Genomic DNA, 14933 nt, shown 5'->3' with positions numbered 1-14933 from the left:
CAGCCTGGCTATGCCAGACCTGAGAGCTCAGGAGCAAAGAAAGATCACCCAAATTTGAGGAAGGGGACACTTTCTGAAAAAAGGAACAGGGAGTTCCTGCCAGTGCCTCCAGTTGAGGCTTGAGTAGAGTAGGGAAAGGGGAGCAGCAAACCCAAATCCAGCAGATCCCTGATGCCCAAACTTCTAAATCTTAAATCTGCTCAGAGGGACTAGCAGAAATCACTGCAGTCCTGTGTTGATCAAGGAAGGTAAGGGTCCTGAGTTGCCTGAAGGTCACACATGAGAAAACAGCAGAACCTGGGTGTGATCTCTATTCTTATTGATTCCAAATGGCCTACTGTAGTGTGCTGTGCTTTAGACAGAACAATAGCCTTTCAGAGCCCATTCTTAAACCAAAATCAGTCAGTTGTTCTTGGCAGCTGTTGTTCAGTGACAGGGACTTTCTACTATGGTGGTCTGACAGACCCTGCTCTGTGGCTCTTTAGTTGTCTGTCTGGGCTAGCTCTGTCCAGGTGGTCTCCTAGGGACCTGCCTCTTACCTTTTTCATAAACAGTCTCACTCATGCTGTCTCTGCTCTGTTAGTCAAATGAGACAGTTTTTAATTCCTCAGCCAGAAAGATTTTATGGCAACTTATACCTGGATTGATGTCTGGAGTTACCACTCACCTTCCTTGAATACAGGAAGCTTTTTCAGTAACCTCTATTACATTCCCTCACTAAATTCGTATCAGTTCCTAAAGACCCTAAAACCTTTCTGGAATTAACTGGCTAGTTGTAAATTCAATTTCACTGCTGCTATTTTAAAATAATAATTTGACACTATAATTTTTAACCCCATCTTTACCACCACAAGAAAAGCCAGTCCCTGCCCTTTCATTACCACTGTGATTCTGCTGTGCCTGAGCTAATGTCAGAAACAAAGAGATGTTCAGTAAGCATATTACTTGGAGCTGGGAGGGTTGGAGCATTGGTCATTCACAGCTCTGCTCCTCCATTCTACCCTCAGAAACTGAAGCACAAGGTAGTAAAAGTAACAAAAAATAAATAAATAAACAGTCACACATAAATGAGTTCCAGGAAGCATTGTCCACTGACCATAGAGTCCAAGAAATTTCAGCCTCTTTTCAGTCTGAGGTTGTGTTCAATTGGCCAAGTACAGGCTTGCCTTGAGGTAGATTCTAGCATATAGGATCTACCCTACAGGAACAAACTTCTCAGGCAAAGAACATACCCACTTTCCCCCTAGAATACTCTCCTAGCTGAAGGTACACTCTAGGATGAGAGTACAACACTCACAGCAACTCTGGAAGATGCTCTCAGGATTTCCTCTATGTGAAACAAAAGGTTTCTCTTACCCGCTTGTCCATCCCTGTGGGATGGCTCTATGTCACCACATGCTCCTTGTTCGGAAGCCTTTATAGGGCACAACAGCCTTCAAAGCTCCTCAAGGCTCATCCTTCATTTGCTCTCCTTTCAGGCTGTTTTCTGAACCTGTCCCCTAAAGTGTTTGTTGGCCACACTGACTTCCATGGGAATCCCGCCTTTCGGTTGGAAAGATGTGAAATGTACACCATCATTCCCCCCAAGCACTGCTGTTGCCATGACTACGTTGTGCTTTCACTGGCCGATGAGTAAAATCGTCTTCCTCTACTTGCTCTTTAGAGATGGGAAGCAAACCTTATTTACGTTTTCTCCTAGGTCCTGGCATTCTGCTTCTCTGGTGGTGAACAGCGGTCCTTTAGAGTTGTGTTTCGCCCCAGTTGTGAGCTCGCCATACTGCCTATGTGTGTCCCTGTCACCATCACCATGACTGGTGGCACTTCTTCAGTCCTCTGTGTTGATTGACGTAGCATGAAAAGTTCCCTGAGACTCTGAGACTATGTCTCTTTCAAGTGGAGTCTAATAAGATCACATCCTGAAGCCACCTTTGGTGCTCAGGGGATCTCTACACGCTCCATGCAGCAGGACTGCAGGTTGAGCCCTGTTCCTCAACATCAGGACCCCAATAATACCACATGACGAGTTCCAGCCCAGGGCTGTCAGAGGACTTACCCATGTATTTATTTCCCAGAAGAACCAGTGTGAGACTCCATCTCTTGTGGGAAACTAGAGCTTGGTAATTGCTTCAGGACCCATAAATTCCCTCAGGAACAAGTTCTTGAAAAGGAGAAAGGTGTGGTCCAGTAGCATTGAACATCTTTCAAGAAAATGCATTAACTGTTTCCTAGACTTAACTAGAGAACGCTATCCCATACAACTAAGTAAAATCTCCTTTGGCCTACGACTTTTTACACAACCCCCTTAAAATAAATCAAAAGCTTTTGCTTAAATTGTTTCATTTTATGGAGTTTTTGAGACATATATATATATATATACTTATAAATATGCTTATATTTATACATATAAATGTATGTTTGTGCATAATATATAGTGTGTATATTATATAAAATACTATCATAAAATATATATTATGTATAAATGCATATTTATATGTATATACATATTAAATCATTAACATTCTCCTTTCAGTGTGGATTTTCCCTCATTCTTTGTACATGGTAATAGCATGTGCTGTAAAGAGGTCCAAGAATAAGACTGAGATGGTGGAAACATGCCAAGAGACAAAGAAGTCATTATGAATGGTTCTTAATGACTATGTCTTGAATAATAGAACAATGAAATAATGATACTGACATATAGGCCAACTTGCCCCAAATAACCACACAGAGACTTCTTATTTTTAATTTTCTGCCGGTAGCATAGGCTTGTTACTAATTAGCTCCTCATATTTCTTATCTATTTTCTATCAGTGAGAGCAAGAAGACTACTTAGACACAGACAGAGGAATTTAAGTAAAACCTACTACATCACTACATGATGAAACTGAAAAGCGACAGCCCAAGGTTATTAGAAATCAAACCTGATCTAGTTGCTATACGAGAACAACCAGAAGATGATAGGCAGCCCTAGCGTTATGCAGAAGTTTAATGGAATCCTACAGTAATATTAGATTTGAGGAGATTTAAGGAAGCAGTCATTTGAAATGGTATGCATTCACTCTGTGTGAAGCAGATGCTAAATTTGTGGGCAACTGAGAACAGAATCATCCCCCATGACTTAAAAGATTTATCTACAGAAATATTGGAAGCCAATCCTCAGATATAATGGAGAATATGGGGAAAGAGGAAGCTAGAGCCATAAATCAATGAAATAGGCTAGAGGTATTGATATTTCCCAAGATCAGTTTCCCAGTAAAGGGCAATATCATTATTTGCAAAGACAGTTTGAATTTAATGATCACACCCTGACTCTATGTCATTTAGCAGCATTGAATGCTTGGGAAAAGTTTAAAGTATCAGGGAAGAAGTCTGGGTCATTTACTAAAATTATACAAGATTCAAAAGAAGTCTTCACTAATTTTTGCAGAGATTGATTTTAGATATAAATAGAGTAGTATCAAATCCAGAAGACAGACAAATATTAATAAAATCTTTGATTTTTGAAAATGCTAATTCAGAATTCAAAACAGTGATTAGGCCTTTAAAGGCAAGATTAATACCAACAGACTATTAGAAAGACAACTGATATGAGATCTCATGCTTATTGAAAAGTGATTTCTAAAAATTTTAAGAAAAATCAAAATGTCGGATGTTATAATTGTGGTAAACAAGGTTATCTGAAAATAGATTGTAGGCAAAGCATTCCTAGAAACAATGTTTTGTCTACAGATAATCCAAAGAGAAGCCCCTGGCATTCTGGAGTATGTAGAAGGTGTGGCAAAGACCAGCGTTGAACTAATAAATACAGATCAAGAAGAGACAGGTATCCCTTTGCCATAAAAAAATGCTTTAGGGATCAGACCCAAATACCAAATTTGGCTCAATCATTTCCTGTCAGCATCAGAGAAATTTATCCACAGAGCAATTAAAAGAATTGTAAATGGATGTTTCTATCCTGCCCAGTCCTACAACTGTTCAGTCCCACAGAACTACACAGAGGCCTACATTAATTGTAATCTGGTTGGTCTATTAGTTCAGGCTTATAACTTTTTTATTTTAAAAAAAGAAAGAAAACAAACTTTTTTCATTTTATATACCACTCCCAGTTCCCATGCCCTCTCCACCTCCCATCCCCTCAACCTACCCCCACCCCCATCCACTCCTCAGAGAGGGTAAGGCACATTGCTTTTGGGAAGGTCCAAAGCCCTCCCTACTATATCTAGGCTGAGCAAGGTATCCATCAAAAGAGAATGGGTTCCAAAAAGCCAGTACATGCAGTCAGAATAAATTCTGGTGCTACTGTCAGTGGCCCCTCAGTCTGCCCAGCCATACAACTGTCACCCACATTCAGAAGGCCTAGTTTGGTCCTATGCTGATTCCTTCCCTGTCTGACCAGAGTTGATAATCTCCCATTAGCTCAGTTAAACTGTCTCAGTGGGTGTCCCCATCATGGGGTATTGACCTCTTTGCTCATATTCTCATTGCTCCCACTCTTCAATTGGACTTTCAGAGCTCAGTCCAGTGTTCCAATGCGGGTCTCTGCCTCTGTATCTATCAGTTGCTGGACGAAAGTTCTACGATGATATTTAAGATATTCATCAGTCTGATTACAGGGCAAGGCCAGTTCGGGCACCATCTTCTCTATTGCTTAGGTTCTCAGCTGGGGTCATCCTCATGGATCCCAAGGAATTTCTCTAGTGCCAGCCCTCTTGCCAGCCCTCTTGCCAGCCCTACAATGGCTCCCTCAATCAAAATATTTCTTTCCCTGCTCTCATCTCTGTCCCTCCTCCACCTCAACTATCTCATTCTCTGAAGTTCTCCTTCCTCCTCCCCTTTTCCCTTCCTTTTCCCCTTCAACCCTCCCTTCTCCCTACACCTCCATACTCCCAATTTTTATCAGAAGATATTGTCTATTTCCCCTTTTCCAGGTAGATCTATATTTTTTTCTTAGGGTTTATCTTGTTATTTAGTTTCTTTAGGGTCATGGACTGGGCTCATTGGCCTTTGCAGTCTGCCCTAGCCATGCAACTGCCATACATTTAGTATCCACTTATGAGTGAGTAGTCCATGTTCATCTTTCTGGGTCTGTATTACCTCACTCAGTATTGTTTTTTCTTCTAGTTTCATCCATTTGCATTCATGCTTATTATTATCTGACTCTTACACCTTAAATTAACCCATAATTCTTACCTATGTTTAGTCACGTGGCTTCATAACCTTTCTCATTGCAACACTTTCATCTTGCATCCTCTGCATCTAGGTGGCAAGTGACTGCCTTTCCTCTTCTCAGAAATCTCTTCTTCTGGTTGGCCCACCCATATTTCCTGCCTGGCTACTGGCCAATAAGCATTTTATTAAACCAATATGTGTGACAAATCTTTACAATGTACAAGAGCATTTCCCACAACATTTCCTCTTTTTTCTTCTCAAAACAATAATTCTGACTCTCATCTCCTTTGTTTAGCTTTTTTCCTCACCATTACTCATAACAACTAGTAACCAATATACTAAACAAAGACATTCATAATCCACTTTTGGGAATGTGAGCAGAGTTTTTAGGCTACTTCCTGCCAATTAGTGGGCACTGATAATCTTATGGGGACCTAAAAAATTTAGGATTATGGTCAACTCCTGACTAGAGTATTCTGCAAACCTAGATCATCTCAGCCAACAGTCTTGGGCTGTTCTAGATGTAGAACTGAGAAGAAACTGCAATAGAGGTGCTCTGGAATGTTGGATCATCTGACCCATCTGTTCCCATTGGATATTTTTCGGGGGGGTCTTCCTTGATCAAACCTTATTTTTTCTTAACCCAGAATGAATCCACAGCCTCTCATTTCCTGTAGAAACAAAATCAAAATCTCTTCTCCAAAGTAACTTATCTTTTGATTTAAATTTTGAAGTCCAGGAATTTTCAAAATATATAGTTTGGATTAATCCTGCAGCATTTATAGTCAAATGTCTTTTAGCAGCTGTTGATCCTTCTCAGCAGCCAAACAACTCAAAGACAACACAATAACATACAGTATCCAAACTCTGTATATATTTTCCATCTTTATATGTTTATATGCCCTTTTTAGCTATATTTCTTTTGTTTTTATTTTTTAGGGACTGGGTCTTTCTGTGTTTTTTGACTGTCCTGGATCTCACTCTGTAGAACAGGCTGGTCTGAAACTCAGAGAGATCCATCTGCCTCTGCCTCCAAAGTTCTGGAATTAAAGGTGTGTGCCACTATGTCTAGACCTCAAATTCACAAAGATTCACCTGCCTCTACTTCTGAAGTGTTGGCATTAAATGTGTATGCCACCACATCCAACTGTTCTCTTTCTTTTAAAAAAAAAATATTTTCTCTATCCTTTTTCTTTTCCCTCCCAAAACTATGCATATATTTAAATACTTTGTAAACTGTTTAGAGGGTTTTTTCTGTCTGAATCTATCTTTACTGTATATCTCTCTTTTTCTGATCATGAGTCTTTAATTTGTGAAGCCATATGGCTAGGATTAAAGTCGCAGCTTTGACAGCTGGATTCACCCCACTCATTGGCTTCCTGAGAGACTAGTTTCATAGTAGAGGTACTGGTGGGAGCCATGTTTTTACCACAACTCTGTGAAGTTTCTAGGTCCATACCACCACCAAAAAAATATGCCACTGGCTGCTCATAAACACCATTTAAGTATTTGGTTACAGGGCCTCTTAAAAGAGCTGCATGGTTTTTGCTACTAATACTGAGTCAGAAAGCCTCTCTTAAAGGAGCCGTTCCTCTACTTGCCAACAACAAACAGAGCCCACCGGAGAAAAAAATGGTTACTAAGAAGCTAAGCTTAACTCTGCTCTTGTCTGTCTAGAATCCTTTATTTTTAAAACTTTCTGGGGCTATAGGTGGAAATTCTTGTCAAAGGTTTCGGTACCATTTGTAAATTGATGTTTCTGTCCTGTCTAGCCTCACAGAAACACACAGAGGTCTACATTAATTATATACTGGTTGATTTGTTAGCTCGGGGTTATTATTAACTTGCTCTTACAATTTAATTAAACCACAATTCTTGTCTATGTTTAACCATGTGGCTTAGTACCATTTCTCAGTGCAGGATTTTCATCTTGCTTCTCTTGTGTGTGGGTGGTGACTGACTCTGCCTTTCCTCTTCCCAGAATTCTATTGGTCTGGTTGACACACCTATGCTTCTCACCTGGCTACTGGCCAATCAGCGTTTTTTTTTTCTTAAGCCAATATAAGTGACAAATTTTTACAGTGTACAAGAGCATTTTATAGCAATTAATCACACTAGTTTCTGCTTTGTTGTATGCCTATTCAACAAAGTAGAATGCAAGACACTGAAGAGCATCCATTAGGAGGTAGTAGATGAAATGGGCTGGTTTAGAAGTGACAACTTTTCCAGGTTTCCTGCTGTGTTTTCAGTTCTGTTCTATAAATATGTAGGATTTCTTAATCTGCCAACTATTAATCTCTTGTGAAAATGTGTGTGGCAGATTCTTTTAGCTATCCTACAGTGTGTATTTTCTTTTTCTATTTCTATGCACTGGTTTAAAAAGAGTGAAAGATTACAATAAGTTTTCTTGGGTTTGTTTTTGTGCAATCTGACCTAGATGAAGTTGATAACTCCTACCTTAATTTCATGCTGATATTTTCTCATTTGATTTTTGCATTTTTGCCTTTCACAATCCTTTAGAAATTATTTTTATAGTTTATTTTTAATGTTTGGTAATCAACTTTCATGTGACTCTATACAAGTCATATGTTCAAAAACTCTTCATCTTTCTCAGGCTTCTTCGATCTCTTAGGTTGATTTGTTTGTCATCTCTCTGTCAGTATTCAGTCAATGTTTTGGACAAGCACTCAATGATCTTAAAAGCTGAGCCATCTCTTCGCCCCCCAAGATAGGTTCTTTATGAGCCAAACAGAAGATCATGATCAGGAAACATAGATTCTGGTGGCCACAAATAACATATCCCACCAGAGAAGCAGCAACATGAATATTCATTAATAATAGAACAAAATCTCACAAGTTAATGAATTTATCAAGTGCATTATTAGTGAGGACAGAAGGTAAGCAGGTTGAATCAAAGCAGAGAAAACTGCTATAAGTTTCACATGACATTTTTAGCTTTTGAACTCATGGAAGTGAGTCTCTTAGGAACTTATTTCAAAGGCTATATGTTTGTCAAAAAATGTTAGGTCAGATAGAGAAATAAACAATAATGGCTATTAAGAGACCTAGGAATGATATAGATAATTTGACTATGGATATGCAACACTCCAACTCTGTAAAATTATAAAATTCTGATCAGTCCTGAGCCTTGTAGAATTCTTAACACAGGTTGATTTTTTTCTACAATTTATAATATGAATCATTGTATTATGCTGATAAGATAAAAAGATGGATTATTGACTCTACTTTTTAAAAACTACTATTTTTAAATATTTTACATTTAATTGGATTTTGATATATTGTATTCAGATTTTGTATACTGACACAAATTTGAAATTAATTTTGTTAGAACATACTGTACATATATTTCTACTCTTGTTCAAGGTGTTGCACCCATACAACTCATTTGACAATTTAATGGAAATTTCTAGTCCTTGAAAATTACTATTATCAACTATTTAGGAAATAAATGCAGTTTAGTAGTTAGTCACCTATTATAATTGAACTTGTAGTCACATTATATATGTTTTCAAGGTCAAATAAAGATATAGTTTAAGTAGACAGATCATCTTTAAACACTTCAGAGATCTACAGAATATGGCATTTAAGATGCCTTAGTAACGTAGATTCTTTTTTCCTTTTTATGACAATGAGACATGACTTATCCTGGCAGCACCAATATACTTCAGAGAAGATGATGGGCATCAAAGAAACTCCACATGAAGTTTCATTTATTTGTAGCAAAAGTAAGCCACTGGGCAAGAAAGTTCCATTGCCTCAACTACTGACAGTTTAATGCCCTATGGAACAAGCAGGATTCAAAAGATACTAACTGGCACAAGTTGCAGACAAGGTAGGACAGTCCTTCAAAAACCTTGCATCATAGAAAAGTCTGTCAAATATTCAAGGCCTGTAGGCCAAAGATGGATGTCCCAACATTTCAGAAGATCGTTGGATTACTGTCCAGGCGGCCAACAGTTTCTGTTATTTCTCACAATTTACAGAAGTTGCTTGCTTGTACTTCCTGTTTACTCAGTTAATGTTATTTTCTTCTTGGGTCTCTGAGGAAGTTGAAGACTGTATAGTTATAGTTTTCCTTTATTACCTGACACAGAAAGCAAGTTATAATAAAAAGTAAATTAGGTACAACACTTTGGAGTTACCAAGATAGGATAAATTTGGAGTATTTTCTCAGAATTTGTCAAATGCAAATGAACCAGACATTGTTGATATAAGGTGGGAGAAGACAGGAGCTCAGATTCAGTCTGAAGATGCAATCTAAGGATGCAATGTGACAATTTGTAGAGACAGGATGGCCCCTTCAATCTGAGGATTCAGTAGAGGTAAAATGTCTCTCTAGTGGCTGGCTGCTACTTCTCTAATCCTCAGCTTTCACCCCCTGATCTCTGACTCTGGATTTTTATTATTAAGACCAATTAGAATCCTTGCTACATGTGAGTACATGCAGGTGTGGGGTACACACAGGAGGAAAAGAGGACATGAGTTTGAAAATGGAATGTGGGATATGATGGATAAAGTTGCATGGGAGAGTAGCAGGGAATATAATTGAAATGCATTGTAGTCATGGATGTTAGTCTCCAAAATAAGCATTTTCTTTTGGACAAAAAAAATCAATTTGCTGCTCCAGAATAATTGTGCACATAGAAACAATTGTCTATAATGCTGTCTTTCACTGAGTCAATCATCATTCTGATGAATGCATTTATAAAATAAACAAAAAGAAATTCATACCAAGTCAAAGCCTAAAGAGAGTCTAATTTTCCTCAAATCTAAGAAACTTAATATGAGGAATGAGTGAGCGAGACTGTGCTAGAACATCTGTAGGATTCAGAAGGGGACACTTGAGGTAGAAAATTCTGGAAGATCCTCAAGAGAAGGAATTGAGTAAACCTTCAGTTTCTCTGAGGAGGCACTGGCTTCAGGAGAAGACTTTGCCCCTGAGAATTCTGACAAGTGCCCCCTTCATGTCTTTGTTCCGCAGGCTGTAAATGAAGGGATTCATCAAGGGAGTCACCACTGTGTACATGACAGTAGCTGCTGTGTCCTCTACCACTGAGTTGGAGGAAGAAGATGAGGGGCACAGATAAGCCCTTATCACTGTTCCAAAGAACAGGGCCACCACAGCAAGGTGGGACCCACAGGTAGAAAAGGCCTTGCACCTCCCCTGGGCAGATGGGACCCTGAGGACAGCTAGCATAATGCGGATATAAGACACAAGGATGAGCAAAAGGGGGACTAATATGGCTGTACCCCCCAAGAAGAGAACCACAAGCTCATTAATTCTGGTATCAGAGCAAGCAATTTTCATCAGGGGTCCCAGGTCACAGTAGAAGTCTGGAATGACTTTCTTGGAGCAGAAGGAGAGCCGGAATATGAGGAAAGTGTGTGTCATGGCAACAAGATTTGTAAGGGTCCAGCAGGCTGTCACCAAGAGTGAGCAACGCCTGAAGCTCATGATCATCGTGTAGTGGAGAGGGTGACAAATGGCCACAAATCGGTCATAGGCCATTGTGGCCAGGAGAAAACTATCCATGTCTCCAAAGGTTAAGAAGAAGTAGAGCTGGACCAGGCATCCTGCATAGGAGATGGTCCTGCTCTGCGAGTGGATGTTCACCAGGGCCTTGGGTACCGTGGTGGAGGTGAAAAGGATGTCATCACAGGACAGGCTGGCGAGGAAGAAGTACATGGGGGTGTGGAGTCGTACATCAGTAACAATGGCCAGGACAATGAGCAGGTTGCCAGCCACAGTGACCAGGTACATCCACAGGAAGAGCAGGAAGAGGATGTGCTGCTGCTCTGGCTGCTCTGAGAGTCCCCAGAGGAGGAACTCAAAGGTGCCAGTCTGGTTCCCTCTTTCCATGAGCACAGAGGTCAATGAGGGAAGTCCTGAGCTTGCTTTCTGAGATGTTTCACTCTAGATGATTGCTGCACACACCCTTCTCTGAGCTCTAGAGAAGAATCACAGTGTTTGCATAGTAACCATCTAGTTTATTCATAGACCACTTAATGCAGCCTGCCCAAAATGCTCTTCCAGAAAGTTCTGCAAGATGCAAATGATAACCATTAAAATAGTTCTTTTGAGTTTTTCTACATATCATCTGAACAAGGTAACTTGGCTTGAACTATATATAGTTTTACTTAGCAAAGTCTAAGAATTCAAGATTTGTCATCCACTTCATATGTTCTATAGGTACTGAATGCCAATCCTGCACCTGATTCAGTGACAGATTACTAACACAGTAATAATTCGTAACCCAAGACAGTTTACATTCTCACGATATGGACACAACTATCTACACTGAAATCTTAGACTATTTGGTTCAGCCTGCCGAACCCACTCAAACCACTCTTGGATCTGTGGGCAGCTGTTCTGATCCAACAGTATCACAAACTTAATATTCTGAAGACGACAGTTCATGCTTCCCATTCTTCTAGAAATCATGTTTTTCTAGTAAGAAATCTACTTAGTAAAGACCTTTGATATCTAGACTATTCTCAGAGATTCAGTGAAATGGGAATAAAATATCAAAACCTCTGCTATCTAAAATTGCAAAACTGAAGGAGGCACTTGTGATTCTAGCTCATGGGTTAAGGAGGTAGAAAGATCAACAGTTAATGGCTAGCCTCTGCTACATAGTGAACTTGAGTCCAGCCTGGGCTACATGAGAGGCCACTTAAAGAAATGGAAAAATGTAAAATGCAAAACAAAATCGTAAAACATGTATGTGAATATGTACATGATCACTCTATTTCAGTTATGCCAATAACACATTTCACTTTCCATTTTCTACTTAAATTACCAAATATATACTGCATAAGATGGTAGAGCTAAACACAATCTCACAAAACTGACAATGATTCAACTTATGACTTCTCATAAAATTTAATTAAAATTAATTTACAGAACTTAAAGAAGATAGTAGCAAAACTCAAAATGCCGTATCAATCTAGAAAAATTCCTAAATGTCTTTAGTGGATAATTATTAATAACAAAAAAGTATTTTAAAATTCTGAACTCTATAAAACATATAATAGGTTTTTGCCAAGTGGGACCACTGACTATGTTGTAGAACACAGTCGTTCCTGCTTATTAACTATGCGTTGATCACTACCTCCCCAAGATCTCTCCCAAGACTTCCTCTCCTCTAAAGACCACTATTCTACAAGCACTGAATTATCATAGACTACTCATAAATATCGTGAGACAACAGTACCCTCTGTCTCTAGAGTGCAGATGTCACCAAGTGCATGGAAGTTGCTCTGGTCTACATCAGAGCTGGGGCTGCATCCTGGAAACTCATATTTTCAACACACTCCAGATGATGCTGATACGGGACAGGGAGAGCATAGTACCCTCCTCAGTCAGTCCTTGCTGTACAAAACAAGCTGCTAATGACTAAAATCTGCAATGAGAATCCTAGCAACCACGTGCAATGCAAGGTCCTGGACTGGGCTCCATTTAAACAAATGGATCTAAAGGGAAAGTTTGCAGGATATCTAGAAACATTGGAATATGAGCCAGTAATAGATCACAATAAAAAAATTTATTATTAATTAAATTGATATTGAAGATTCTTTTGAGGAGTTATGAAAGAGGTTTCTTTTTGAGATACGGACTGAATTTTTAGGAGTGTAATACCACAGTAACTATAGCCTGCTTTAATATATTTTAACATAAAAATGTGAGTTATTGAAACCTACATAGGATACAGGCAACATTAAATGAGTGTTCAAGAAATAGGAACCTATTTCGTGAATTGAAAACTTAAGCTCTGCTCCCAAATTCAGATGCTAAGGTCAAAGAAAATAAAATAATGAAAACGGAGATATAGTTATAAAAAATAAAATCACAAGATCCACTCCAAGAATCTGAAACTCCCCTGTGAAGAAAATAAGTAAAGTGCTGAAAATTGAAGCAATTTCTACTAAGGGAAATTATTCTGAGTTTATAAATATGTACGGTTTTCTAGATTCTACATGCAGTTATAAAGATTAAAAAGACCCAATATTTATATATGCAGAAATTTTTTAGTAGCAAAGTCATTCATTCATCAAACTCTATTAACACTAGCAAGTGTCTCTCATGAGCATTCTGAGATTCTGTACAGAGATCTTCATATGGTTTGCATTGTTTGACCATTTATCTCCATCTGATTGGGAGGAAACTGGTGCTCAGAGATCTTGCCTAATGCACACTGTTGAATATTCCCCAAACTCCAAAATTTGGATCTTTGCTTGGACCATCTCAAGTTGACTCATTCCTCTAACTTTAGGTAAACTTGAGTCAAAATCTAATTATAATATGATTGCAATTAAATCACTCCTCTTAGTTCTTAAGTGTAACTTCAAATAATGAGTCAACTATACCCCAGTTCCTCTCCATTATACCATTTACTTGATAATTCATGACACTCTGTATATGCTAAGGTTGTTTTGTTTGCTTCTTCTAATGCCTTTCTAAAAAATTATTATTTTATCATCTTTTGAGATTATAATTCCAACATTTTCCCCTTCCCTCCAAATCCACTCATACATCCCACCTTGCTCTCTTTCAAATTTGTGGACTCTTTTCATTAATATTTGTTACAGAAATATGTGTGTGGGTGTGTACATTTATGTGAATACATGCATATGAATACATGCACACACATTTATACATTTATACATACATATGTATATTCTTAAATACACAAATACAGCATGCTCAGGATGTATAAGGAAGGTTTCTTGTAATTATATTTTCAGGGATGACCATTTGGTATTGATTAATCAATAGGTGTGTTGTTCCCTGGAGAAGACTATTTTCCTGATCTTAGCATTTCTTAGTTGCCTGCCCACCTAGGGTTGAAGACTCCTAGGTTCTCACACACCCACACACACACACACACACACCCACACACACACACACACACACAGACATTAGCATGTCTATTGCTGTCCTTGTTCAGCTCATGTTTTGGCAGTCATGTTGCCTTCTATTTTCTTGATAGAAGTCCTGGTTCTCACTCACAACTGTGTGTTCATCCAGACTGAAAACACAATACATACTTGTAACATGCTGTGGTTGAGAGACATACAGCATGCCCCTGGAACATAGGATGCTAATGCAGCGAGAACATTGCAGCTCATCTGTGTACAAGGGAATGTGCACTCACTGTCACCAGTACCAGACAAGGGCAGAGATGGAAAGGACAAGTGAATAACTGAGCTGCTAGGGAGAGACTTCAGGGTGTCTGGGATCTGAGAGGACAGCTCCTCCCCTGGACTAGGACAGAATGTATTACACTGCAGCCTGGCTATGCCAGACCTGAGAGCTCAGGAGCAAAGAACAATCACCCAAATTTGAGGAAGGGGACACTTTCTGAAAAAAGGAACAGGGAGTTCCTGCCAGTGCCTCCAGTTGAGGCTTGAGTAGAGTAGGGAAAGGGGAGCAGCAAACCCAAATCCAGCAGATCCCTGATGCCCAAACTTCTAAATCTTAAATCTGCTCAGAGGAACTAGCAGACCTCACTGCATTCCTGTGCTGAGCAAGGAAGGTAAGGGTCCTGAGTTGCCTGAAGGTCACACATGAGAAAACAGGAGAACCTGGGTATGATCTCTATTGTTATTGATTCCAAATGGCCTACTGTAGTGTGTTGTGCTTTAGACAGAACAATAGCCTTTCAAAGCCCATTCTTGAACCAAAATCAGTCATTTGTTCTTGGCAGCCGTTGTTCAGTGACAGGGACTTTCTACTATGGTGG

General features: G+C 39.1%; 1 protein-coding gene across 2 annotated transcripts; it reads right to left on the bottom strand.

Annotated features, from left to right (window-relative positions):
- Positions 1-10108: 10108 nt before the first annotated feature.
- LOC148120893 (olfactory receptor 1P1-like) lies at positions 10109-12649 on the bottom strand. Of its 2 annotated transcripts, XM_087909555.1 has the most exons (2): positions 12640-12649; positions 10109-11040 (listed from the first exon to the last, which is right to left on the bottom strand). In XM_087909555.1, the coding sequence occupies exons 1-2, from the start codon at positions 12647-12649 to the stop codon at positions 10109-10111; spliced, it is 942 nt and encodes a 313-aa protein (XP_087765681.1). The 2 variants fall into 2 exon arrangements, with proteins under 2 accessions (XP_087765681.1, XP_087765680.1); XM_087909554.1 differs by lacking the exon at positions 12640-12649 and having other exon boundaries at positions 10109-11050.
- Positions 12650-14933: the final 2284 nt, after the last annotated feature.

This window comes from Myodes glareolus, chromosome 9, assembly GCF_982192425.1.
Source record: "Myodes glareolus chromosome 9, mMyoGla1.1, whole genome shotgun sequence".
Lineage (NCBI taxonomy): Eukaryota > Metazoa > Chordata > Mammalia > Rodentia > Cricetidae > Myodes > Myodes glareolus.
The sequence above is the reverse complement of the archived record's forward strand: the minus strand, read 5'-3'. Positions and strand labels throughout refer to the sequence as shown.